Here is a 27,212-nt window from a genome sequence, read left to right as displayed (position 1 = left end):
AGGGGCTTCCCGACACTCGTGATCATTCATCTTGGGGGGAAACATTGCTCTAAGAAGTAGGTGTAAAGCTGGCACAGTGGCTTGGCAAGTGAGGGTGCGTGCCACCACGCCCGATGACCTGAGTTCGGTCCCTGGCCCTCCCACTGGAGAAGGAGAGAGCTGAGCTGTGGGGAGTGGTCTTCTGACCTCCACACACACACCTTTGCAGGCATGCAGCCCCTACTCCTACCCCACGAACTCATGCATGTAAAATAAAAATAAACTTCGTTCTAAAAATTAAGAGAACCTCTGCGTATAAATTTCCTCCCTCTGTGTCCTAATCAGGTGGAATGTCCTGGAGAAACTTCAGAGAGCTTTTTTCCCTTGAAATGTTTGTCAGTGTAGGGACAGATGACAAATTTATTCTTAACAGGTGTTCTGCCGTTGGTGACTTAACATAGAGTTAAAAGAAATAAATTCAGAACAATTTTATAACTCATGGTTCACTTTCAAAAACTAAGCTGTGGTGGTGAGCATAGGAGCCCTTCACCAGTGGATTCCAAAAGATGTCTTTTTTTGGGGGGGGGATGTATTTTTATTTGTATGTATTTAAAATTTTTATTTTGGAAATTTCTCTACATGCTGTACTGGCTTCTTATAACTACAATGAACTATCTGAGGTGGGTCAACTTAACTTATTTTGCTCACAGTTTTGAGAGGTTCGGGGACCTAACATGGGTCTCAGTTTAGTTCCAGCGAGGGCCGTCTGTGTCTTATTAAATTGTGGTAGATCACACAGCAAAACAGGAAGCAGGGAGGCCACACTTCTGTCATAGTTCTCTTTGGATCATCAACCAGGGCTGGTGAGGGATACCTGAATCTATTCAAGGGCCCCACTAAAGGCCACGTCTCTGCAAAGCATCCTGAGGACCACATTTCCAAAGCGAGGACCCTGGGGAAACCAACCATTGCTGAACCTTGGCACGTTTCCAACTTGCATAGGCTAGTGTCGTGTCCAGTGGCCGCAGTATTTACGACACTCGTGTTTATCTATATTTTTGCCTGTTATCCTTCGAGGTGCAGGCAACCCCAGAACAGAGAGTCGTCTGGGCTAGCACCGCTGACAAACAGACATGTGGTATTTCATTTCTCTTGGGAGTGTTCTAAGTTCTCAGTGCAGGGAACTTCTGCCCCGGTCATATGTCTCTTTAGATAGTTAATGATTTATCTCTACTGTTAAGGGCAGTTTGAAATCTTGCCTTTAATTGTATGTGTATATGTTTGTGTATGTTTTTATGTCTCTCTGTATGTATGTCTATGTATGAGTCTATATGTATGTGTGTATGTATGTGCTGTTTCTTGTGTTCTGGAATTCTTTTTCTGTGTTTCCATTGTTTGGTATGCCTTATGTTAGAAATTCTGTGTTTGTTTCCCTTCTGCCCTGTGTGGTCCACTATTACTGCAGAAGAATTAAGATCTGTAACCCGTGGAATTGCCTGCAGGATGGCTCTTGCTTGTATCGTCATGGTGGGTGGTGTTGAGTTTCTTCTTTTTCCTGTCTCCATGCTTGCTGCTTGCGTTTCATTAAGAATGACAAAATTAGTTGTCAGATATTCAATTAATTTTATATACATGTATGCATGTTTACATATGCATGTTATAAAACATGTTTATATTAATATCCTGAGGAATTTTCTTGTTTGCGATTCACTCATTAGAGAAACTCCCTTCCCCTAATCCAGGTCCCTCCAAGTCATAGAGAATAAGCAGGTCAGTTCGTGTTGTCTTCCTGTTTAAATTGGATCAGTTTTCAAATCAATGGGTTGGGTGCCCAGGGTCCTCTGTGAGGCGCTGAAGCCTTTGAACAGTTACCTGCCAGCTGGTAGCATTGTTTAGGGAGACTGTGGAATCTGACCTCTTCTGTTCTGTCTCTGCCTCCTGATCTCCATGCTTTCTCTACAATGGTGAATTTAAGTCCTCTGAAACTGTGAGTCAGAATAAATCTCTTCTCCCTTAAGTTGTTTCTGTCAGGTGTTTGGTGGTATTTGGTCATGACAACTGGTACGTCTTTTTCTGCTTTTCATTAAAAGATTTAATTAGCTTGGTTTAAACTGACTTGTTTCCATCCATTTTTCCCCTCAAGGATAATGAAATATTTTCTTCTTTGGATAATGGGAACCTCTTTAAGAGTATAACATTTTTTTTCCCCTTAAAGTTCTTTATTCTGTGTGTAACAAGGCACTTCCGGCTCTCCTTGTGCCTGATCGGGAAGCAGCGTTTCCTGGAGGAGACAGTGAGTCCTGCAGGGCATCCAGGGAGGGCGCTGAGCATGCGCACAGCTGGGAAGTGAGCGTCCTTGCCAGACGTTGCAGGGGACGGAACTAGGAAGTAGGTCTATTGCTGAAGATTGGAAGAGATACAGAGTTTGCATGAACTCTTGCAGTTTGTATTCTCAACTGACTTAGTGGGTAAGAGCCAGCTGCATTTCCAAAGGACCTGGGTTCAGAACCCACACAGTAACCATCCATAACAACAGTTCCATGAGATCCAGCTCCCTCTTCTGGCCGTCTCCAGCACTGCATGCATGTGGTGCATAGACAGAATGCGTGCAGGCAAAACATACCCACAAAATAAAAATAAGGGAAAATGTTACTAGTTAGTATAAAGTCATGGGCTTTAATGTACTTCTTTATGTATCATAAAACCATGCCCCCAACTGGTGTAGAAAAACAGAGTCTTTTTGTCCTGCAAGGATGTGGTGACTGGATACAGGGTGTGTGTGTGTGTGTGTGTGTAGGGGGAATTCTGAGGACATTCTGCAACAGGAATGTGCTGATAGATTAACACCTTTAAAGTCTGTTAGTTATGTCACCTGATCCACTGAGATGTGAATGGGATTTACACATAGCTTCCTTTAGTTCATCTTACAGCTTTGTTATTCCTTTTGTGGGCTCCTAGGTCTCTTCAACGAACCATGTTAATACAAGAGCTCTCCTCCCTGCCCTCTTTCCCCTTCCTCCTGGCCTTCTGCATACACAGTTTTAGTTTAAAGGTATATTTTTAATTTTATTTGAGGCAGTGTCTTACGTAGCCCAGGCTGGCCTCAGACCGGTTGAATGACGTCGAACTCCCAATCCCCCTGCCTCCACTTCCAGGTGTAGAGATTGCAGGTGTTTGCCCCATCACCTGGCCTGGGAGGTGCTTGGCATTGAACTCAGGGCCTCGTGAATACTAGACAAGTATTTTGCAGTCCTAAATACCTGTTTTTCAAACAGATGGGGGGCCCTCATGTGCATCGTCTTGAAGCTCAGTGGAACCTTTCTGCTTCCTTCTGCCTCAGCCCTGGGTTGTCAGTAATCATCCTCATGTCTTTGGAGACATTTTTAAATCCCCAAGACAAGGACAGGCCAGAATTAACTGAGCTGAGGTCAGTTAACATTGGATCACTTGAAGTGTGTGGGATTCAAAGACTGAGGAGGCCCAGCGTGGCGGACCGAGCCCTGCAAGAACAGGGCCATGGAGCCAGGCCGACAAGACAGCAGCCAGTGCCTGCGGTAGCCCTGCTGTGTGGTTGATGGACAGACCTCAAGGAGAGAAAGTGCCTCTGTTGGACTGGTGTCAGCATATTTCTTTCCACTTAAATGATAAGATGGTATGTGAAATGACAGGGGCAAAACTTGGCACCATGAATAATTAACTCCCGCGGTTTTCAGGAGCTAATTTTAGCCAACATCGTGAAGGCAAAGTAGCAGTGGGTAGAGAGGCTGAACTGAAGGCAGGAGACGGGAAGGCCAGGGCAGCCATCGCTGTGTTGAGAGCAGGGACCTCACTCCCTCACTGACCGCCGTCCTCCACTGCCTGCTTCGTGCAGTTGATAAATCCAGGAGTCAGGCGCCTGTACCACATCTAGGTAATACTGTGAAATGACAGTGAACAGAATGCGTTTGGAGGGCAGTGTAGTCATGACACAGACCGCCTGGCTGAGCTTGGGGTCTAAGCACTGCTTTGGGTTCTTCCTGTGTGAACTGACCTTCCTGTTTGTCACCGCTGTCGATTCAACTTGAAGGCAGCTATAGTATAAGCATAGTACAAAGTAGGTGGGGAAGAAGTGCTAGCCAGTTAGCACTCCAAACAGATTTAACCCTAGAGCCTCCCCCACAATACTCCCTTCCACATAAGGTCTCTGCAAGAAAAGAAGGACACGAGCGCACATCCTGACTGCGCGCTCCCTCTGGCAGCCTGTCTCTGGAAGAGATTTGGTATTGCCTGCAAACGTGTGGAATACTCCTGAGACAGAGATGTGGACGTTCATATACATAAGGGCTCACTTTCTGTCTCCTACACACACACACACACACACACACACACACACACACACACACACACACTATTTTCATAGTAGGCACAATGTAAATTTTTAGTGGAGGAAGTACTAAATAAATTGTCACATGACATTTTGTTGCTAGTATAATGGCCATGTATGTGAATTGTGAAAAAAATAGCAGCATTTTTTTTTTTTTTTAAGAGCATACTACTTCCTTTTCCTCTTATACAGTTTATAGAGATCTGGGGTTTGTATTAGTTTTTAGATAGAATTGAAGACTTTACGTTCTTTTGTGTTTCTGCCTCACTTGACATTGGCTTGGTTTCCTCTTGGGCTTACTACAGGATTGGCTAAGGACTGTATGTCATAGTGGGGGGTAAGTGGGTCTTAGGGAGGTGTCCTCAGCCTTGGCTGGTGAATTCAAGAGTTCAGGCCCAGTGGCGACACTCTTTGATCTGTTCTACAAATAAAACTGACTTATGTGTGCTAAGTGTTTTCTGATTGTTTTTGAGACAGGATATTGCTTAAGGTAAGCCTCAACGTCGTGATCCCCCTGCCTCGGCCCCACAAGTGCTGGTCTGTACCATCATGCCCAGCCCTTATATATGTAAAGTTTGGGTTCAGCTTTTCACTTTGAAAACAGACCACCTTCCTTTGGTCTAGCAATGTATCTTTCTATTTATATCTTTGTATTTACTGTCCGCTCCTTCGTAGCCACAATTTAAGGCAGTCTGTTGTAATTTAGCACTGAGACCTCCTTTGCTTTGAAGATCAGAGGTGGAGGCAGGAAGCACTTCTTCAACTTCTTCTTGGTGCAATTTAATCTGTTTGCTTAGTTTACCTCTGACCAGTGAAGGGGGTTATATAATGATATATCCTGTTCTACCAAATGTTTTTAAAGTAAGACTTCTGATGAAAATATTTTGTTTCTTTAACAGAAATCACAGTCCACTAATGAGTTTTGGAGCCAGCTTTGTCAGCTTTTTGGTAAGTTGATATCAAAAGATATATTGTGTAAAGAAAACAAGTATAAACTAATGCCTGTTTGCCTGCCAGCTATATAGACACACCATCATAGAAAACCTTAAAGTTTTGCCCATTAATCAACGTCTGTGAGATAAATGTTCTCCCCAACTTTAAAAATAAAATGCTTATGTATGATATTTAGAGGGTTATGTTTTTTCCAACCTGTTTTTGGTTGTTGTTGTTTTAAGAATAAAAATCTAATTGAAAGCCCTTCATAGATTGAGATTGTGTTGTGACAAGAGAAAAAGTCTTTGGTAAGAAAGGTTAGCTCCAAAACTGAGTAACCGCAGCCTAGAGGATGCTTTGAGGGGCTGAATGAAAGTATTCCGGTGCTACTGCTTGAGAGAGGGGGTAGCTTTACAGTAGTTCAGCCTGTCAGCTGGTCAATATTGGAGCTGGATGCCTTTGTTTTTCTGAAGTGCTTGTCATATAAACGACTTTTGCCATTTAAAAAAATCAGTATAGAATTGCATAAAGGAGAAAATGTACTGAGTAAAGACTAAAGGAAGAGAAAATTTACATTAAAAAATGAAAGGGCATGTTGTAGGCAGCCATCTGGTCCTTGGCTAACATCCAGTCAGCTGGGTTTTCACTCAAGCTATTGATTTTCTCTTACTGGAACACAGGTCTTAAGGCCTCTTTGCAGGAATGCTAGCTCCATACCTAGGGGAAGATTGTTCTTGATGGTGACTGTAACGTCTGTCTTAGTTACTTGTCCTGTGACTGTGATAAAATGCCAGTTAGAAGCAGCTGAACAGAGGGTTTGCACAGCAAACAGACCATAGTGGTTGGGAAGTCACAGGCAGGAACAGTGGGGTAGCTGGTTACATTGTATCCACAAGTCACAATCAGTGAGTGCTCAGTGCTTTTGTTCAGCTCACTTCCTTTCTCAGCTCAGGGAATGGTGCCGCCCACAGTGGAAAGGCCTTCCCATGCCAGTTAACCTGATCAAGATGATACCCAGTAGACCTGCCCGAGGCCTGTCTCCCTAGTGGTTTTAGAACTCATCAGTCTGACAGTTGAGATTAGCCATCTCAGTACCCAAGTGACTGTGAGGGAGGGTGTGGAGACAATCAGAGGATCCGGGGTGAGTAGTGTGGAGAGTGAGCTCACGGCAAGGCTGAGCTTTTAGCTGCCTGCAGGATTTTTGGAAGGAGAACTGGCTGCAGTCAAGGTGACTGAGGGTTGGTTTGGCTAGCATGGAGAAGTTGGCTAGAGTCACATCAAAGGAGCCTAGAGTGTCAGTCCCGCCTGATGGAGAACGAAAAGAGAGAGAGACACCAGGACATCAGAGACACCAGCAGATCCAGCAGAGCCTCCAAAGAACGGGGTGCTCCTACCCCTGTTGCCTGTGCAGCTCAGAGACCTCGGTTTTCTCTGAGGTGTTTTGGTACATGGGGAAGGCAGGAGAGTCAGAAATTCAAGGTCATCCTTATCTGTATATTGACTTGAAGGCCAGCATGGGCTACATGAGACCACATTTAAAAGAGCAAGCAAATAACTCCATTGTTGTACTGGGTATATGTCTGAAGTGCTCATTAAATATTGAGGAGTGACTGTAGATAATGCAAAGTGAATTCTTTGAAGGTAAATCCACCCACAGGAATTTCTGTCCCTGGAAAGACTGATCTCCCAATGGCATCTGCTGACTATTCTTTTACTAGCGTTTTGTTGTTGTTGTTCAATATTTGAAGCCAGAGATCCATCAGTGGGTAGAATAAGCTTTTGAATGTGACCCTGTTATAAAAACTGAAGTGAATAGGTCAATCAAAAATGATATAGTTCTATTATGTTTAAATTTTAAAAAGAGAATAAAATGAAACTACAAGAACATTCACCACCATATAATTTTTCATGCTGGCATAATCGAGATGTAGTCTTATTTTACACTAGGATTATAGTTTCTTTAATGACTAGAGCATACTGTAACAGTGTGAATCTTTTTACTTGAGAATAATTGTGGTGATTTTTCTAGTTTGTCATTTCACAGTAACAAAGCCTGAGGTTCCTGTGCTTACTGATTCATTGGTCTTTTCTCTGTTTCCTGGAAGAATGCCATGATGACATTCGAGGAAGAAAAAATGCAGTTGGCGTGTGATGACTTAAAAACCACGGAAAAGCTGTGTGAAAGTGAAGAGGCTGGAGTCATCGAAACAATTAAGAATAAAATCAAGAAGAACGTAAGTGGCTCAGCGCTAGCTTGTAAGCCACGGCCTGTCTGTAGAGTGTCACTCACTGACTTAGGTTTGGAATCTAGGATATGACTGAAAATGGACATTAATTATCTGTCATGGCTTCTGGTCAAGTACTATGTCTCTTAGAATAGTAGAGGCCCCTTCAGTCTTTAGAACCATCCCTTGCCTGTTCTTAGAGTCTGTGTGGTTAGTTTTAAATGTTGGCTTGCCATCATCCAGGATCACTGGAGAAGAGACCCTCAATCGAGGCATTTTCTCGATCAGGTTGGCCTGTGGCCATGTCTGTGGGGGACTGTCTTGATTGTTAATTTATGTAAGAAGATGCAGCCCTTTGTAGGTGGCACCCTTTGCTAAGCGGGGCTGCTGAGCTGTACGAAATGGGAGAAAGCTAGATGAAAGCAGAGGCAAGCAGGCAGCGTGGACCATTCATTCCTCTCTGCTCTCGACTGGATGTGACATGACTACCTGCTTTACGTTCTTCCCCTCATTCCCCCCTCAGGGACAGACTGCAGCCCGGGATTGAAAAGCAGATAACCGCCCCTTTTTTTTTTTCCCTAAGTTGCTTTTGCTTGGGATGTTTTACCTTAGCAACAGAAATGAAAGCAGCACAGCTCTCTGTGGGGGCTCTGTAGGCGAGGGAGGGTTTCCTGTGTGTGGTTAAACTTGTGAAGATAGTAGCTGGTGAAACAGTCGCACACTGGGTCAGCAGTTGCTCCAAGTTCCCCAGGAGTTGCTGGCCTCGGTTATAGGCAAAGTGTCAGTAAGGTCATGGTCCAGGCTGGGCAGAGACCTCAACTGTTAGGTGCTTGCTGTGTATGCATGAGGACTAGAACCCACATAAAAAGCCAGGCGTGATGGCATGACCCAGCACTGGGGAGGCACAGATGGGACAGCCTAGCCTAACCGGTCTCAGGAAGTGAAGTGTTGTGGTGGCAAAGTTTAGATTTAAAAAAAACAGGACAAAACAAGATAGACAGTGTCCAAGGAGGAACCGGGCCTGACATCATCCTCTGACCTCCACACACATGTGTACATACGTGGTCACAAACACATAAAGGACCATGATCCACATAGTCAGAACTTCCTTTCCCCTGTCACTATAAACCCAGTGAAGCTGCTGACGGGCAGCCCCTCCCCTGGTGCTGACAGCAGCATCTGGCCTTCCCATGTGTCCCCTATGAGACTTATCAAACGTGTCTGCTGGCTATAGTCATCAGTACCCGTCTTCCCTCTGCGTCTTCAGGTGAGCCCTGACTGGCCGGCAGACCTTAGTGATGGCTGTGGGTCTCCATCACAGACCTGCCCTAGCACCCCCCCCCCCGCCTTTCAAGTGTTCTCTTCATCTAGAACTCAGTTCATCACGTCTGCATTTACCTGCTGAGCCATCCGCAATCCTAGAATACCACCATTGTTCATTCATTCTTTGAGTCTCCCTGAATGCCATCCCCCTGCCCCAGCACTCTCCTGCCCGAGGCTCTGCGCCTTGCTGAGTTTGTGCCAGAGGACCCCCTGGTTGGACAGCTACGGTGCTGCCCTTACTGTTTTACGTGGTAATGAAGTCTGTGCCCTCACGAACTCAAGCACACTCCATACCAGGCCGCTCCGCCCTCATTCCTGCTGGTACGCCGCTAACATCCGCAAAGGACCTTGCAGTGTGTAAAGCAGCTCCCTCCACACAGGCCCTTCAGCCCCCTGGCGACCCTGCATGCCGGATGCTATTGCTGGACAGAAAAGAGCACAGACTGACATTTTCGACACCAGTGACCGCTGGGACTGGACATAAGCAACAGTGACCATGATGTTAAAGTTTAGTCAGATGAGGAGACACGGTCACTCTGTCCTGTTCACGCCGTGCACTGCTGACATACACGGCAGAAACATGCCACATTCTACAGCACTGTGACCTGAACAGTTACTTACATGGTTTGTTCGGAAGCACTTCGCTTTCTGTACAGAAGGTGTAGTCTGGCTCAGGTGAGTTTCTCATTCCATTGAGAAACATCCTTTGACAAAGACCTTTTGACAAAAATGTCATTTGATTTTTTTTTTTTTTTTTTTTTTTTGCTTGTTTTTACTTACATCCCTTAAATTTCAGGCATGATTTCTGATTTAGTCAGAGGGAAGCTGTGATTTCAGGATATGTTCAGATTAATGGATGAATAGGTAACCATTTCTTCACCCTTGCATTTCAGCTACACACACCTAATATTAGGACGCACCCTAATATTAGTGTCCCCTGAAGACAGATGGCTATAAAATGGCCTTTCAGGATTTGCATGTAGCATGTATTGTCTGAAAAAAGATGAATCCTTTGCTATTTTTTCCCCTCATTTTTCACGTTTCTCATAAATTCCATTTTCATCATTTACAATAGGTATTGAATTACAGTGTTCTCTAGGACGGCAAATTGGAGGGAAGGGGACTGTGGAACCACCAAGCCTCTGGCATAATTTGGTTTTTGCTCTAAGTGGCTGCCGGGCTTCACGGTTCCTGTGGGAAATCATTTTGTACCGGTAGAGCTAAAGGTGCAGCTGCTCAGGGTCTCCCCCTCTGGGGCTCCCCCTCGGAAGCTCCCCCTCTGAGGGTCCACCTCTGGGGCTCCACTTCTGTTGCGCGTGACTTATGACATAACCTTCTCTTCACAACACAGGTTGATGCCCGAAAATCCCCTCCCTCCATGGTTGATCGACTTCAGAGGCAAATCATTATCGCTGACTGCCAGGTCTACCTGGCTGTGCTTTCATTTGTGAAACAGGAGCTGTCTGGTGAGTGGAAGCATTTTTTAATGAGGTTCACTAGCCAGAGGGCACAGTTGGGAATACTTCAATTTCTCTCTCTCTTTTAAAATTTTACTTAGACTCTGAAAATCAGCACACAGCAGGGCCTTTGGGTGGGGACATTGCTGGTTTGTTACTTAGGAAATGGAAATCGTGGGTGCTTAGTGTGTGCCCAGCAGAGGCCTGAAGTCTGCATTTCAGTCAGGATAGCTGTCTTTCTTAGAGAGTTGCTAATGTCTTTCACATATAGGGGGCATCCAGTAGTGCCTTGGTTATCAGGTTGTACATATTGCTCTTTAAAATGAAATCAGACTGGCTTCAGTTTCAGTGCTCTGTCAGTGTCAAGTGCGTGAGGGACGGCTTGGTGCTGTGCTTGGGAGCCCGCCGTCACTGCCAGCTTAACAAGGCCTGTGCCCGTGTTGTCACTGGTTTGTCCGGCACTTTTCTCCGGGTTTTTGCTGCTTTCATTTCTTGGGTAGAATGAATTCAGATAGTCTGGTGTAGCATGCTGGGAGACAGACTTCCTGGTCTGCTGATGTCCCTTACATCCTGATTGCAGGAAGCTGCCACATGCCTGGACAGGCTTTACCTATGGGGCAAAATAAGGGAAGAGAAGACTAAGAGGAAAGAGATTCAGATTCATACTCAGGAACACATTTTCTCTCAGGCCTTAAATGAAAATGACTTTTTTTCCTGTGAAATATAACATAGACATTCCTTTCTAGACAACTGGAAATCATTTTCTCCTTTTTCCTTGTTTCCATTTACTTTATGCTGTTTCTGTTCAACTTCAGTTGGAAGGGAATTTAACTTCATTTTGACTTCTAATAGTTGAACTTCCAAAACATTATTCTTCTTTGAAAATATATCCTATGATGTGCTTCACCGTTTGCTCTGGTTCTTTTACCCCCTGTAACTTTTTCTTGTCACTCAGCTCCTCCCTAACATGGCAACTGTAACCTGTTGAGACCACAGCGTGACTGTAAGTTGGTAAAGGTGAGGTGCCCCTCCCTTACCCCGCCATATCTGCCATTTCAGAACTGTGTGTTGATACCTAGGGCCAGCAGACCTCACGGACACTGCGGTCCAGAGTTCTTGTTCTCCTCTCATTTTGATATTCTTTTTCTGATGCCCAAGAATTCTTGTAAGGAACTCATTTTAGGCATTAAAAAACCGCATCTTGCCAGGTGTGGTGGTGCAGGCCATTAATTCTAGCACTGGGGAGCAAAGGCAGGCAGATCTCTGTGATTTCCAGGCCAGTCTGGACTAGTTCCAGGACAGCTAAGGCTACGTAAAGAGAGCCTGTCTCAAAAAAAAAAAAAAGTATAAAGAAAATGTCTCTTAGGAGAGAAGGATAGCCAGATGTTTTGGTGGAAAGATCCCAGCTGCTTGGTGATGGGCTGGACCAGCAGGATCCCTGAGCCCAAGGAGTTCAGGACCACCCTGGGCAGCAAAAGGGTACCCTCTCTCTAGCTCCCCTGCTCCTCCAACCCAATTTTATTTTACTTTTATTTCGGTGTGCCTGGATGTGGTTATGTACATGTGGAGTGAAGGGACCCTTGGAGCCAGAAGAGGGCACCAGGTCCCTCAGAGCTGGAGCTAGGTGGTTCGGAGCTGCCTGAGCTGCCTGAGCTGCCTGAGCTGCCATCTTTTGGAAGAGCAGTACTCATTCTGAGCTGTGGGGATTCCCCAGCCCCGAGGTCATTAAAGGGTTAAGCAGATGTGGTGAGGTGTTTACACGTGAAAGTAAACAAAAGTTACAGAATGAATTCATCTGCCCTTCACTGGCCCACTCAGCAATTACGGAGCTCCTGAGCTCAGAGTGCAAACACAGGTGTGGGCCCCTCCTGTGGCTGTTTTTCCACCTGGAAAACGGCCAAGCATTGTGATGGAACTATCATGAAGATTTTTGTTTAGAGGACAAAAATGCCAAGTCATCACCTCTGATGTTTTCACCTGGAAGAAAGATCCTCTTGTTCTTTATCCTTCTCAAGGTGTTTTGTAATGAAATTGACTCTACAGTACTCTGTCTCACCTCTCCGTAGATGACAATTTTATAGTATTCCTATGCACATTTATCGTGCAGATGGGCTGAATCAGTTCCTAGTGGGCATCTGTGTATTCTATGCCGTGTTGTTGTTGTTGTTATTTTCTTAGTGGAGTGGAACCTGTTTCATTTTTACCTCATGAATCCTGGGTGTGACGCTGGCTCAAGGCCATGGCTGCCTGTGCTCAGCTGTGCTTTACTGCAGAGCTGTTGCTAGTCCATCCAAGAATTGCTTTTCTCTCTAGGCTGCCTGTCAAGGCTTTTCTTCTCCTCCTCCTAATCTAAAGGTTGTTTAATCCTGCTTATCACAGACATTTGACAGCATTCTCGGTTTTTCTGATTTGTTAAATGTAATACTGAACTGTGAGGGAAATTCTCACCGGCCTAACAGCCTGGGGCCGTGGCCCTTTGTTTTATGAACAGCTCAGTGTTTGCTCCAAACAGTGTACCAACACAACCAACAACGAGCTTCACACAAATAATTCCTTTACTTTATTACTGGGATTCATGTCTGCTTTTGGTCTGTTTTGTTATTCTGAGCTGGCTCCCATGCTGTAGACCAGGTTGGCCTGTAATTCAGGGTCCTCCTGCCTAGGATTATGGCCATGTACCATCATGCCTGGCGTCTTAGGGAACATTCTAGACGGATACACTTAAAGAAAAACTAAAACCACAGACCTCTAGCTTCATAGCTTTTGTCATTGCTGTCATCCCTCTGAGCAGTGGGCACACCCCCCCAGATCTGTGAGTGGGAAAGTCAAACTTTTTAAGGAGCCCTTTGTCCACCTCACTTGACCTTATGAAGAATCCCCCATCATCTCTCCCATGCTCCAATACGACCTCACGTCTTCGTGACTGCAGTCCAAGGGTAATTTTTTCCTCTTTCTGTGGTGAGCACACAGCTTTTGCAATAAGAAGTTATGTTGGAAACCTACCTTTCCCACCTGGGTTTATTTTCTAGTTCCGTTCGTGTTTGAAGTCAACCGTGCCGACGGGTTGTTGTTTTCTTGGCATAACAAATGCTCAGCTGGTTTTATTACATTGTGTTGTCCCTCTTCCCACACTTTCCCATGTTGTCACAGAGTTCTGCTCAGACATTGTCTCCTCCCCGTCTGGCTGTGTGTGCCCCCACCTCCTTGTCACGCCCCACTGCAGGTCTGTGCAGACCTCTGATGTGTTCCCTGACTCCAGTGGCACTAGCCTGACCCTCAGCTGCTGGAGCCATCCTCCTTGGGTGTGGTGCAGCTGTGCCAAGCCCCTCTCCTGGGCGGCAGGTCGGAGCCCACCCCCTCCTGGCACCCTGCATGCTTGTTCCTCCAGGCTCTTCGGGACCTCCTCGGCAGCTTGTGTCTTAGTTCACACTGGCCCGCTCTGGAAACACTTTAGCCCCTTTGCCTTCCCCTCTGGCCTAGCCAAGTGTAGCCCAAGTCTTCTCCTTTCTCCATGGGCCTCATCTTCTGGCCTGGGTGACAGGAGGGGTACCACGTGTGTGGCCGAGTGAGCAGCTCTCACCCAGCGAGCTACTTATTCATTTATTTCTAAACCTGCCCCAGTGTCAGACTGTGAAGTCCTGGTGGGGAGGGACTCACTGGTCCATGTGGTATGGCCCCGCCCCCACCCACGTATTTTAGAACTTCTCGGGTGTGTGGCCTTATGTGGCAAGTGCTGGTAGCCAGCGACCAAGGAGGGAAACTTGTGGTGTAGCAGGGGGAAAATGAATAAGTAAATTCAGGTTCAGGAATCCCCTGTGACAGCAGACGTCGTGACAGAGGTTAAAGCAGGAGCATGTGTCCCGACCCCTGGGGAAGGCCGAGAGTCTTCCTGTCGCTCTGCAGTTATAAAGAGTGAGAAGATGGGGAGGGGCTAAGTGCGAGCCTCCAATCCCAGCACTTCAGAGGCTGGGGTAGAAGGAGCCGCCATTTGAGGCCGGCCTAGGCCACAGCACAAGGCTGCTCAAAACAAACAAAGGAAACCAGACAACAATGGAACGGTCCGTTTTCTTCTCTGTGTCTCTGATACATGATTGGTGCCGGGCCCTAGCACGTGGTCAGTGCGTATTCTGTGACTGAAAGAAAGGAACAGAGGGAGGAGGAAGCACTCAGGGAAAGAATTGCCAGTGGAGCATGGAGCCTGTAGAAGTCTCCTGGCTGTGGGTGAAGACAACTGAATCACCTGACGCTGGCTGGGAAGACAGGTCAGTTGGTAAAGAGCTCGACTCACAAGCCTGAGGGCCTGAATTCTCTCCCCAGTACCCACGTGGAAAAATGGGCATAGGGGCTACACTCCTCCCAGATGTGATGGGAAGGTGGAGACAGGAGACCCACGGGCCACCCAGTCTCACCTGCTCAGCAAGCTCCAGGCTGCCTCAGAGACGGTAGATAAGGTCCCTGGGAAGCAATGCCAGGGTGTCCTCTGGCCTTCACGTGCACATGCTGACACACCCACACAACCGTGCCGACACTGAGACACACACAAGCATATGTACATGTACACATATACACACACACATTCTTTCTTCCTTCAAAGCTTTGTTCCTTCAGAGTCTGTTACCTGGGTCCCGCGAAGGGTGGGCCTGACTGGCCCTCCATTGTGGGACTCCCCAGCCTCGGGACACGTGATTAGGTCAGTTTCAGTCTTACGGCAGGCGCTCCTGCTGGAGATGGTCCCCATGGAAAATTCATCTCAAGATCCACGGAGTGTCAATGGGTGCTTGCATTTTCTAAGTTGCCCTAACCACTGTGTGTGGGGACTTCCTGAGGCCCCTCCTTATCTCCTCGGATTTGACGCTTGCCCTCACAGGGTAGGACAAATGGTCCGTGGTTTCTCCCTCTTTCCGCCTTCTCCTCCAGCGCAGAGAGATCACAGCAGCTGAATGATTTATATCTGCCCTTTCCGAGGAGCTGGCAGAAGGTCAGGCAGTGTGGGCCTGGAACGCTGTGTCTTCTGCTGGATGGAAGGAGAGCGCTCTTTGGAGGCCTTGCTGGGTTATGTAGCTGGGCAGTCCCCCAAGCCGAGCCTGTCCCCTGCAGAGCTGGGTGCCTAGAGCCAGCCCTCACTCTGACTGCCTGATCTGGAGCTTTCAGAGCGTCCTGTGCTAGGGACAGGGAGGAGAGCAACTGCTGGAGGGTGGGTTTCATCACCAAGGTGAATCAGTGTACTTCTTCCTCCATGTTAGCCTTCCTAATCTTGACTTCCAATTACATCTCCAGTTTCTTGTTTTGTTGTTCTTTTACTGCCTCAGGTTAAAGTTCCCTGAGTTTGTGTGTCCCTGTACAGTTTATCCCCACAGACATTGGGATCAATGTGCTGCCTTAGGCATGAAATTCACTGTATTTTTATCTTATAGGAGTGGGGTTTTTGCTGCATGGCATTCGGTTTTGCCTTGTGGACTGACTTCTCTGCAGAGGGGGATGAACAGCTGTCTCTGTTGGTTGCCATCACTTCATGCGTTTCTCTCATTCCTCGGCTGATCTTGATCATTACACGTCACTTCCCAATGTGGCCATGGCCATGTTTCTGTAGCTTCTCGGCTTCCCCACCCCCCGCAGGACTTGAGCCCATGGCTCACAGTGTCCTCCACTGTACCCTAGAAAGAAGGTCCTTGTCACACACCTCTTCACCTCCTCCCAATGCTGCCTTCTCATAAATCAAGATTCTACTTCTTTAATAAGGAAAACTGGGGGTAGAGTGGAGCTGAGTTTTTCTCTCTCAATTTCCAGATCAGAATGGAGAAAGGATTTGACATAATTGTTACATGGGGGGGAAAGGGGGGAGAATGTTGAGAAAATAAAAAGGGAGCATTTCACCCCTAAGCTCAGTATTTGTTTAGGTAGGGGCAAAAAAATAAAAACCAACACAAAAACAAAACAAAAAAAACCAAATCACTGCAGTTCCTGAAGGAGAGATTTGTCTGAAGTGAGCTGTCCGAGCAGTAAGTTCTGTTACCTTGAACTAAATATGATGTTTTAAGCAATGCTAGTTTCATAATGAGACATTTAGCCAGGCTTTGAGTGCTTACGTTTGTTATTGTACTTATTTATTTTGTTTGTGGAAGGGTTGGGGAAGTGCATGACCCCCAAGTGCCCGTCGGGGTCAAAGGGCGGCTTGCAGGAATCAGTTTTCCTACCAGCACAGGTCCCTGGGATCAAACTCAGGTCGTCAGGCTTAGGGCCAGTTCCCCTGTTGCCTTCCTTTCCCTTCTCTTCCCCTCCCCCTCCTCTCCTCATCCCTCTCTTGCTTCCCTTTTTAGTTTTTCTTCCCTCCCTCTGTTTGGAGAGTTTGCAGACAGAGCCCCACCCAGCCCTCATGTGCCTCACTCTGGCCACGGACTGTAGGACTGTAGGGTGTAACTCCCAGGAAGCAGGTGCGGTTCAGGGAGGGCTGATGACAGCATGTTGGCAGGCGTCTGCTCTTGTCAGCCTCTTGCCGCTTGCCCTGTGTCGCGATCCGAATGCAAACGCTGCTGCTGGGTTTTAAATTCCTCTCTCCCCTTCTCTCCACAGCCTACATAAAAGGTGGCTGGATCCTTAGGAAAGCCTGGAAGATTTACAACAAGTGCTATGTGGACATCAACGCCCTTCAGGAGCTCTATCAGAAGAAGCTGACAGAAGAGCCCTTGTCTTCTGATGCTGCAAATGATAACCACATTGTGGCTGAAGGGGTGACTGAGGAGTCCCTAAACAGACTGAAAGGTGCTGTTAGCTTTGGATATGGCCTTTTTCACCTTTGCATATCCATGGTGCCCCCAAACCTGCTCAAAATCATCAACCTGCTGGGGTTTCCTGGAGACCGCCTGCAGGGCCTTTCTTCACTGACGTATGCAAGCGAAAGTAAGGACATGAAGGCCCCTTTAGCTACGTGAGTAGCTATATTGCAATGCTTTGGTACATAATGTAATAGTGAAAGTAAGTGGACAGCAGTGGAAACTGTAAAAGAAACTTCAGGAAAAATGCTGGTTGGTTGATAATGATCCTGTGCCTGTCACATGTGCCTGTCATACAGGGTCAAGGAGCGTGTTCTGTGTTTGTGGTGATGGATAATCCTGTTAGCCAGAGAGCTGGGGGACTGTTTAAGTCTCCTGAATCATGTATTTGTTAGTCCCTTGTTTTTTATGTGTGTTTTATTTGTTAGATCCTTATATATATGCACGGGGAGCATATGTGCGCGCGCGTGCATGCGTGTGTGTGTGTGTGTGTGTGTGTGTGTGTGTGTGTGTGTGTGTGTGGCAGTGCACATGCCTGTGTACATGGAGACCAAAGAACAACCTTGGGTGCCATCCTCAGAGACAGGCTTCTTGAGACAGCATCCCTCATTGGCTTAGAGCTGACCTAGTAGTCTAGGCTAGCCCAGGCACCCAGCTGCCTGCCTCTCTTCAGCACTGGAGTTAGGAGCATGTGCTGCCAGGTCTGTATTTTATGTGGGTTCTGGGCACATATGTTAGGTCCTCATTTTTGGGAGGTAAGTAGTTTCCCAGCTGAGCTCTCTCCCCAGCCAGCCCCGAAGTCAGTGTTTTAAATAGTGAGCTGGCCCATTGTCCAGCCTTTTCCACAGTCTCTAGGATGCACACTTCTCATTTTATTTGAATTTACAAGATCAAATTTTGTGTGGTTCTAAAATCTTTGTCCTTAGAATGTATACAAACGTTGGCTGATTTTCCTCGATGCATCTAGTTAGTTGGGATAGTTTAGATGTCTCTCAGCATCCCACTAAATTGAGTCATATGAACAGTAAAATGATTTAAAAAGTACATAATTTGAAATTTTCAATCCGGGGGGAGGGGGCTGGAGAGGTAGCTCAGCAGTTCAGAGCACTGGCCACTCTTACAGAGGATTCAGGCTTAGTTTCCAGCACCTACCTGGAAGCTCACAACCTCTGACTCCAGTTCAAGGGGATCCGATGCCCTTTGCTGGCCTCTGTGGACACTGCAAAATGTAGTAAACTTGGATGCATGCAGGCAAAAGACACCCACACACAGAGGAAGAACTCTTTAGCATTTTAATCTGGACAGTAACCACTGTTCTTAGATTAAGCTGTTTGAGCAGAGGCTGGTCTTGTTTGTCTGACATGACACTGCTGTGACAAAATGCTCCCGCTCCTCTACCATGTCACACGAGGCCTCAGTTCTACACGTTAGCATTGAAGGGCTGAAAGTCACCTAAAAACCTTGGGAAACAGCCTTACTCCCTCCTCCCCAGGCACCAAGCCGTACAAACAGTGGCTCTTACGAATTACTATTATTAACAGGTTTGTAACTTGTGGTCATTTCTTTCCTATGGCTTCCTATTGTCTTGTTTATCTCTGATTGGGATTGGAATGAATTCTGCAGATGAATATGTTCTCCATAAGGGGATTAGATTTACCAGTACACCACATGTAACATTCACATGAAAGTATTTGATGTGCTGGTTAAATTCTTGTTTGTGTTTATTAAAGCAGATCTCGGTAGTGATTTTACTCCTGTGCCTAGTTTATTTTAACTAACTTGAACTTAGATAATTGTAAGGAATTTATATATTTCCATTATTTAGCATCTTCAAAGGTTGGGAAAAGGACCCTTAATCTGTTCATTTCAGTTATTTTCATGCTTGTATATAATTTTTAACTGTGGATTCTACATTTAAACCTAGAGTCTGGGTTATACCATATATATATATATCACACACACACACACACACACACACATATATATATATGTATGTATATTTTAAGACAGGGGTAGGGACTCACTATGTAGCCCTCTTTATGCAGGACAGGTTGGCTAGGAACACAGAAATCCACCTGTCTCTACTTCCCAAGTGCTGGGATTAAAGGCGTGAGCCGCCACCTGGCCTGAACCCTGCCTTTTATGAGCACAGCAGGAGCCACATTTTACTTCTACACAATGTAAAGGCTTTTATTACAGAGAGACAATAACTCAATGGTGACTGTCTTTATTTTGTGCAGGGGCTCAGTGGGGTAGGGGTTCCAGTACTTCAGTCAGTAACAATACAGCTGGAGGCCTCAGAACAGCCAAATGCCTCTGCTTCGTTTTTCTCCTCGTCACAGCATAGGGGACTGTTGATGGATGCCTTGTGTTAAAGTAACATTTTACCAGATGTGGACAGAAGTAAAAGTGAGGACGCACTCTGATTGTACTGTTTGGAATATCGTACAGGGAGACTTTACTGGGAAAAGTCAGTTTTGGAAGGGCATGTGCTGATTGTCATTTTGAAACCAGAACTCTTGCTCAGGGTCTCCCCGTCTCCCGCAGGTTAGCGCTGCTGTGGTACCACACGGTGGTCCGCCCGTTCTTTGCCTTGGACGGCAGTGACAACAAGGCAGGCCTGGGTGAAGCTAAGGAAATTCTTCTCAAAAAGGAATCTGCTTACCCGAACTCTTCCCTCTTCATGTTCTTCAAGGGACGGATCCAGCGATTAGAGGTAGGGCACCTTCTCCAGCCTCCTAAATGCACTGCGATGACCACGCCTCTGGTTTCTGCTCAGGGACACTGTGCATGGGCCAGAAGGACACAAAATATAACCTTTCCCCACACTGAGTTAGTGAAGGTCTTAGCTAACGGTTGACTAATACCATGAAATCATTAGCTTTGAAATGAATATTGCTTTTTCCACGTGTTCATCTATATGTGCCAGGCACTTTCCTCACAGTCCCATTCTCAGAGTCAGCATGAAACAAAACTGTCAGCTTCACCTCAGGTCCCAGAAAGGGAAAACAAGGAACCAGGGAGGCTCTGGTAACTTCCACCCAGGAGCGCAGGCTCTTTCTCCAAACCCAGAGCATGCCCTCCATTTGGAGGGCCCCACTTCTCCTGTGGATCCTTTGTCTTGTTCAGGGCATGAGGAACCGTGGGCAGATGATGAGGTTGCACAGACATCTGAATGAAGGTGGTTGCTCTCGCTGCACGGACTACCCATTTTATTGACAACCAATTCTTGTCAGGAAAGCAGCTGGAAGCTTTAACACTTAGCCCTCCAGCTGTCAGAGGTCAGCCCCAAGCTAAGAAGGGACTGCCAGCTCCCACATAATGACGGAGAGATATTATATTCGTTATAAGCTTAGGCAGGTTACATTTATTATAAGCTGTGCAGATTCTTAGCTCTTCTAACCCAACAATACTGTCCCGGCCTATGCCCTGCCACAGGGTCTATTCCCTCTCCTCTGGACCTTAGTCCCGGCACCTGTTTCTCTCAGTGTCCGGCTGGTGACTCTTGTGCCGCATTCTTTCCCACAGTTTTTATCTCTGCCGGATAGCCCGCCGTTCTCTCCTGCCTCAGCTGTTGGCTGTTCAGCTCTTTATTAAACCAGTCAGAAGGCGTTGGAGGGGCTGTTTACAAAATACGACACAGCATAGGAATGACAGTACAAGTGGCCCGAGCGTGCTCAGCTCTCTCCTGGCACAGAAATCAGCTTCTGAGAAATACGAAGACAGTCTTTACACTGTGCACACAAAGATCACCCCAGCACCAAGCCACCTCGGGAGGTGGTGGGGCTTTCCTGCCGAGCATCGCCTTCTGGGCTTAGGGGTGGTTTGGTTGTTTTCTGGCGGCGCCTAGTGTCATACGGAAGACTTGTGCAGTCATTTGTTCTCCAGTGTGGCTCTTTTTTCTGGGCACTGTAAGAAGAGCCACCTACTTCTGGTCTCACGGGAAACACTGGGCTTTGTGGTTTTGTAACATTAACACATGTTTGTGTGTGTGGCTACTGGAATTCACGTGCACACTGCCTGGTGCGGGGTCGGGGACACATGTGCTACGTATGGCATATGTGAGGAGGTCAGAGGACAGCATAATGGAATCAGTTCTCCTCCCGCTTTTACATGGAGTTCAGATTGAGGTCACTAGACCTGAGTGGCAAGTGCCTTCTCCCACTCAGCTGCCTCCCAGGAGTGGGCTTTGCCTTGCTGTTGGACTCTGCTGCTGCTGTAACCTTTTGTCCAGCAGCACCAGGAATTGAACCCAGGGCCTCGCACAGGCTGAGTGATAAGTTTAATTCTCCAAGCCCTGGATGTTACGTAGCCCAGGTTAGCCTGGAACTCACTAAACAGCCCAGGCAAGCCCTCAATTCATTTTATCTTCTTGCCTTGATGCCCTGAGTGTTGGGATTACAGGCATGTGCCATCATGCCCACGTTTGAGATTACACTGATAATTTATTTTTGAAGCATAGTAGAAATTCCCACATATGATTACTTAAGCATGTTAGTTTTCATCTTGATGTCTTGAAACTTTCTATTTGTACTCAGGCTCATGAGCTTAGGGTCTGAGTTCTCCTTTCTCTCTCTCTCTCTGTCCCCCTCTCTTTCTCTCTTGGTTTTTTGAGACAAGGTTTCTCTGTGTAGCCTTGTCTATCCTGGACTTGATTTGTAGACCAGGCTGGCCTTGAACTCACATATATCTGCTTGACTCTGTCTCCCTGAGTGCTGGGATTACAGGCCTGTGTCCTCACACCTGCCCTTTTCTTTTTCTTACAATTTAATTCTGACTTGTCGTGGTTGGAATGGAAATGGCCCCATAAGCTCATACGTTTTAACATTTGGTCCAGTTTGTAGAGCTGTTTGGGAAAGATTAGGAGACACGACCTTCTTGGAGGAAGTGTGTCACTGGGGACAGGCTTTGAGATTACAAAAGGCTGGTGTGATTTTCCCAGCTCACCACCTCCTGATTGTGTCTCAAGACATGAGCTCTCAGTTGTCCCTGCCACCGTGCCTTTGTTCCACCACCATAGACTCCAACCTCTGAAGCCATGAGCCCTTTTGCTTTCTTTTATAGCTTGTCTTGGTCATGGTGTTCTGTCACAGCAATAGATCAGTAACCAGGGCATGATCCAGCTTGTGTGGCTTCACAACTGTTTTGTAGTGTTCTTTTCTTTCAAACATGGGGACTTGTGCCTACCTGTAGGGAGCGATGTCAGGTTACTGCAGTGCCTCTCTTCCCTTAGGTTCATGCAGGACCCATGAAATAGAAATTTTTAGATTGAGTCTGTCTTCCCCAGAGATTATTTCTGAAGTGGAAGCGGAGGATAAGATGAGTGGGGGGTGTGTGTGTCTGTGTTGAAGTTTTTCCTCCCTGCCCCAAGCTCTCAGAATAATGACTGATGAGACTCAAATATATTTACAGATTCCTAAGCCATATAGCTAGGCTTTTCTCTGACTAGGTCATAACTTAAAATAACCTATTTATGCTACTTTACATTCTGCCTCGTGGCTGGTTACCTGTGCTCTGGTACCATGCATCTGTCCTCCATACACCTTACCAGCTGAATTTGCTGCGGATGGCTCTATCCCAGAATCCTTTCTGCTTGCTCGATGTCCCACCTCCTATTTCCCTGCCTCAGCTATAGGCCATTTTTTTTTCTTTTTATTGACAGGTGATGCTTCCATACAAACACAAGAGATTCGTTCTACATACCTCTATGTGTATCTTTTTGTGTTGTGTCTGTGTGTGTGTATCTATGTGACTGTGAGTATGTATGTGTTGCTTTGAACTGGACGTAGGGCCTCATGAATTTCACAAGTGCTCTGAACATTGAGCTGTATTCTCAACCTTATAGCTTTTTGAGTAACTTTGATTATCACAACACAGGTTGGACATTCCTAGTTCCAAAAACTACACATTTCAAAATTTAAAACTTTCTGAGTTTTAATCATCATGAGGGAAATACTGCACCTGACCCCATGTCATGGGTCACAGTGAAAACCCGGTGCGTTTCAATAATGTATAAAATCATCTTCAGGAGGCTGGAGAGGTGGCTTGGCAGTTACAAACGCTCACTGCTCTTGCAGAGGATCTGAGTTTAGTTCCTGGTGCACACATGGAGGGCAGACTTACAGCCTCTGTAACTCCAACTGCAGGGAATCTGACAGCCCCTTCTGGCTTCCACAGATTGCCACACATATGTGCACATGTGTACACATGAATAAAAACATCTGAAGTTAATTATTAGTGGAGCTCTGAATGTAATTGTGGGTGCATGTGAGACAGAAATAAACTTTGTACCTAGATGTGGGCCCTCTCTCTCAAAACATCTTTTTAAAATATATACACATATCCTCAAACGTGAAACAGTGTGCTGAGATTATAGGCAGGCCAACACCGCAGCACACCCACCCGGCTTCTAAGCGTATCCTGGGCTTTGAACTCCGTTCCTCAGATGTAGGAGGCAACTGCTTTACCTCCTGAGTCATCTCCCAGCCTAGATACAGAATTTCCCATGAATCTTCATTCAGTTAAGCTTATGTTAGTGTCAAGACTATTAAAATACAATGAGAAATTTTCTTGATTGTATTTAGATTAATTTTCATATTTCAATTGTGTGTGTGTGTGCGCACCCGTGTATGGGTGTGTATCCACGGAAGCTGGAGGTGCTAGCTCTCCCTGGAAGTGCAGTTCCAGTGGCAGTGTAAGCTGACGCGGGGCTGGCAGTTGAACTGTGTCCTCTCAGGGCAGTGCATGTGCCCTAACCTCTCAGCCGTCCCCACCTCCTTGACTATTTTAAAAATGCCAGGGACAGTATATATTTTAACAAATCATCCTTATGTTTCTCTAGTTTTTCCTTTAAACAATATATTTGCACATTTTCTGTTCTTGTTCAGCGTTCACAATTAAAATTGTCTATTACATACATACATACGTACTTGGTTCTGTGTATGCTTTCTTGCTTTGTGAGAGCTTTTGTGCCTTATATGATATGGAAGCTTCAAAATATAGCTACCTTTTAGTATTATTTACCTCTAAATAAATGTCCAACTATTCTAGTGGATATGCAAACATCTCATGGGCTCTTATTTTGAAAGCATCTCCTAAAGTCCCGCCCCCACCTGTGGGCATCCCTTTATGGTTAGTGTTTGAAAGGTGAAGTCCCAGCCTAGGCCCAGGATAGGCCCCCTGTGCAAACTTGTTAAACAAAACAACCGAGAGGAGCCGTTACATGTTGGGAAGGGAAGCCACTGATCCTAGACCATCCCTTCTTACCATCTGAGCCCGTCTCTAAAGGCAGTTCCAGGGGAGATACAAACTCACTCGATGGCAAGGCTGGCCTTTAGCAGTGTCTTGGATCAGGTGCAGTGTCCTTCTGTGTTTATGCAGGTCTGTTCTGAGATCCCCTGAAACAGCACGATCACTGGGTGCTCAAATCCCTTCTATGAAATGGCATAGGATTTGCATGTGGCCTTTCTACACATTCTCTGTACGCTTTAATCTCTGGTGTTATACTATGCAATACAAAATAAATAATCTATATTATACTATGCAATACAAAACAAAATGCAAATGCTCACTAAATGGTTGCTTTACCATATTGTTTAAGGAAAAAAAAAATCTGTGTGCGGGTGTAATTTAAAGTATGTGACTTTGAGTTTGATTGAATCTGCAGGTAGGGGACCCAGAGCAACCTGTGGATATGGTCTGTGTTGGGATTTTGATGTTGCACTGAAGAGCTTCATTTCTTTAGAGACACATTTGTACTTCAAAGATGTGATAGTAAAGAGCTGAATTAAATAAATGCAAACGAGACACAAGGCAAACGCATTTAAATGAAGCTCTGTGCTGTGGCCAGGAGAGTCAAGAGGAGGACAGAGAACAGGCACTGAAGCCGTGCCTAGCTGGCCCCTTCACTGTAGCCTGCCAGCATCCACATGCTTACCTCATGAGGGCAGAGTGGACGTTTCTAGGGTCCAAGGGGCCTATGGGAGAAGTTTCAGTGGACTTTGCACTTGTTTTAGAAGTACTCATTTTACTTTATGTGTGGGAGTGCTTTGCCTGCATATGTTTGAGCGCAGCATGCTCGCAGTGCCCCAGAAGGCCAGAAGAGGGCGACAGATCCCCCTAGAGTTACACATGGTTGTGAGCAGCCGCATGAGAGCTGAGAATCTGGGTCCCCTGGAAGACCCACCGGGGCTGAGCCATCTCTCCATGTTTGTACATGTTTGTGTCATATCCGTGCATGTTGTGTGCACTTCTAAAAAGCTCTACATAGAAACAGACTGCTGCCTAAGTGCTCGGCCATCAGTGAGCCTCAGGTGTCCAGGCTGCTTCAGGCTTCAGGGACTGAGTCAGGCAGTTCATCTTCCACTTGAAATGGTAAGAGTGGGGCTAGAGAGATGGCTCAGCCATTAAGAGTTCAGTTCCCAGCACCCACATCAGGGAGCTCACAATCCCTGTAATTCTAGCTGCAAGGGATTCTCTGCCCTCACCTGGCCTCCACAGACAACTGCATTGCACGAATGTGCGCACACACACACAGGAATGAATACATATTTGAAATGGTAAGTTAGGTGCACAGACACAGCCCTGCTCCTGGAGCCTTCACTGCACGGTCATCAAGGGAGTGCTGTGGTCTGCCTGTTGGTTGGCTTCTTGTGAGAAGCAGTGCTCTGCCTGCCTGACCAGCTAGCTGTCTTTTGAATTCCCTGCCAGAGTCCCTTCCTGCTGAGCAAGGTGCAGGGAGGGGCACCCACCATCTGTCTGTCATGTCTGCCAGGACTCCTTTGATGGCTAACCTCTACCTCGTGGCACCTGGTGCCAGTTCCTTCCTGAAGGGTGAGGACCCTGCTGGCGTCTGGTCTCTGAAGCTCTGAGGTCGTCATGCACTGACCACCCTAGTTCGATCCCCGCCGTTTCCGCCCATTTTGTCGGCCTGTTACCGCAGGTGTCATCAACTAGGGCCGTATTCCAGTTAGCTCTAATTGTTAACCCGATACGGCCTAGGAGGAGAGCCTCCACTGAGGAATTGTCAAGATCAGGTTGGCCTGTGCCTGTGCCTGTGGGGCGGGTCATCTTGATTGTTGATGGATTCTGGGACTGTATGGCAAGGCTAGCTAAGCACGAGGCTGAGAGTGGGCCAGCAAACAGCATTCCTCCGTGGCTGGGCGTCGGGGTTCTGCTCCTGAGCCCCTCGTGGACTGTGGTCAGGAAGTGTGAGCCAGGTAAGCCCCGCCCTCCGAAGGCTCCTTCTGGTCAGAGTGCTGTGTCACAGTGACAGAAAGGGCAGGAGGGCGTGCAGGGACATTATCGCTGTAACACTCTCATCCTGTGCTTCCGTTTGAATTGAATTACACTGTGAAGGTGCTTCCCGAGGGTGACGGCTCTGTGCTGCTGCTGAGCCCACTCCCTCATGATTGTGGCGGGGACAGAAAAGGGGGTGTTGAACCCTGCGTTGACCCATCCATCAGACAGAAAGGAAGAGACCTGTGGAGGTCGCAGGAGCTAGGGCAGAAGGACCGAAGTTGAAAGGCCTTGAGTCCGTGACCAGGGCCCTCAGTTGCAGAGCAGCAGCCTCGTCATGATGCAGCATTGTTATTTCTAGGCTCAGGAAGGAGGCAGTGCAGGAAGAGAGCTAATTCCCTCAAGTTCGATTACTCGTCTTCTTGCCTCCAGCCTGCACACGCTTCTCTTAATTACCCTCAGCAGCCAGAGAACAGGGTTGCTGCTTATTCTTAGAAGCACAGAAGCAGTTATCGATTTCATCTGGTGGTGGGGGGTGGGGGCTGGGGGATGCATCTGTCCTCGAATCTAAGTGAGACGAAGCCATATCGTGTGGTTTAATGAAAACGAAAACTGACTGACATGACAAGATAATAGCAACCCACACTGTCTATAAATAAACTGTGCTTGCTGCTCTCTTCGCCCCAGCCGGACCAGCTGGAGAGACGGTTTCCACCTCTGGGCTTCCTAAGTACGCCTAAGAGGATGTGCGAGATTCCTGCTTGCTGTATCCACCGTGGTCCCAGGGCAGCGGTCAGACTCATGACCTCTGTGGATGCCCTTGACAGCAGTGTTGCTAAAGCATCTTGCTGCATAATAATGTCAGTGCTGAGTCACAAGTAGGTTGATTGTGACCGGTGTTCTTCTGTGTGTCACTGGTGGCAAA

The 27,212-nt window shown here is 46.8% G+C and overlaps 1 protein-coding gene across 1 annotated transcript in view; it reads left to right on the top strand.

Annotated features, from left to right (window-relative positions):
• The window catches only part of Ttc39c (tetratricopeptide repeat domain 39C), an 86,281-nt gene that overhangs the window by 35,855 nt on the left and 23,214 nt on the right, over positions 1-27,212 (top strand). Inside the window, exons 2-6 of the mRNA XM_055625580.1 lie at positions 5,242-5,290; positions 7,381-7,509; positions 10,175-10,289; positions 16,851-17,205; positions 19,598-19,766. Of these exons, the coding sequence (XP_055481555.1) occupies positions 5,242-5,290; positions 7,381-7,509; positions 10,175-10,289; positions 16,851-17,205; positions 19,598-19,766 (817 nt within the window). The remainder of the gene's footprint in view (positions 1-5,241; positions 5,291-7,380; positions 7,510-10,174; positions 10,290-16,850; positions 17,206-19,597; positions 19,767-27,212) is intronic.

The sequence above is a fragment of the Psammomys obesus genome, unplaced genomic scaffold, assembly GCF_907164565.1.
Source record: "Psammomys obesus unplaced genomic scaffold, mPsaObe1.curated_primary_1811, whole genome shotgun sequence".
In the NCBI taxonomy this organism is placed as follows: domain Eukaryota; kingdom Metazoa; phylum Chordata; class Mammalia; order Rodentia; family Muridae; genus Psammomys; species Psammomys obesus.
Note: the sequence above shows the minus strand (reverse complement) of the source record. Positions and strands in the feature narration are given on the sequence as shown.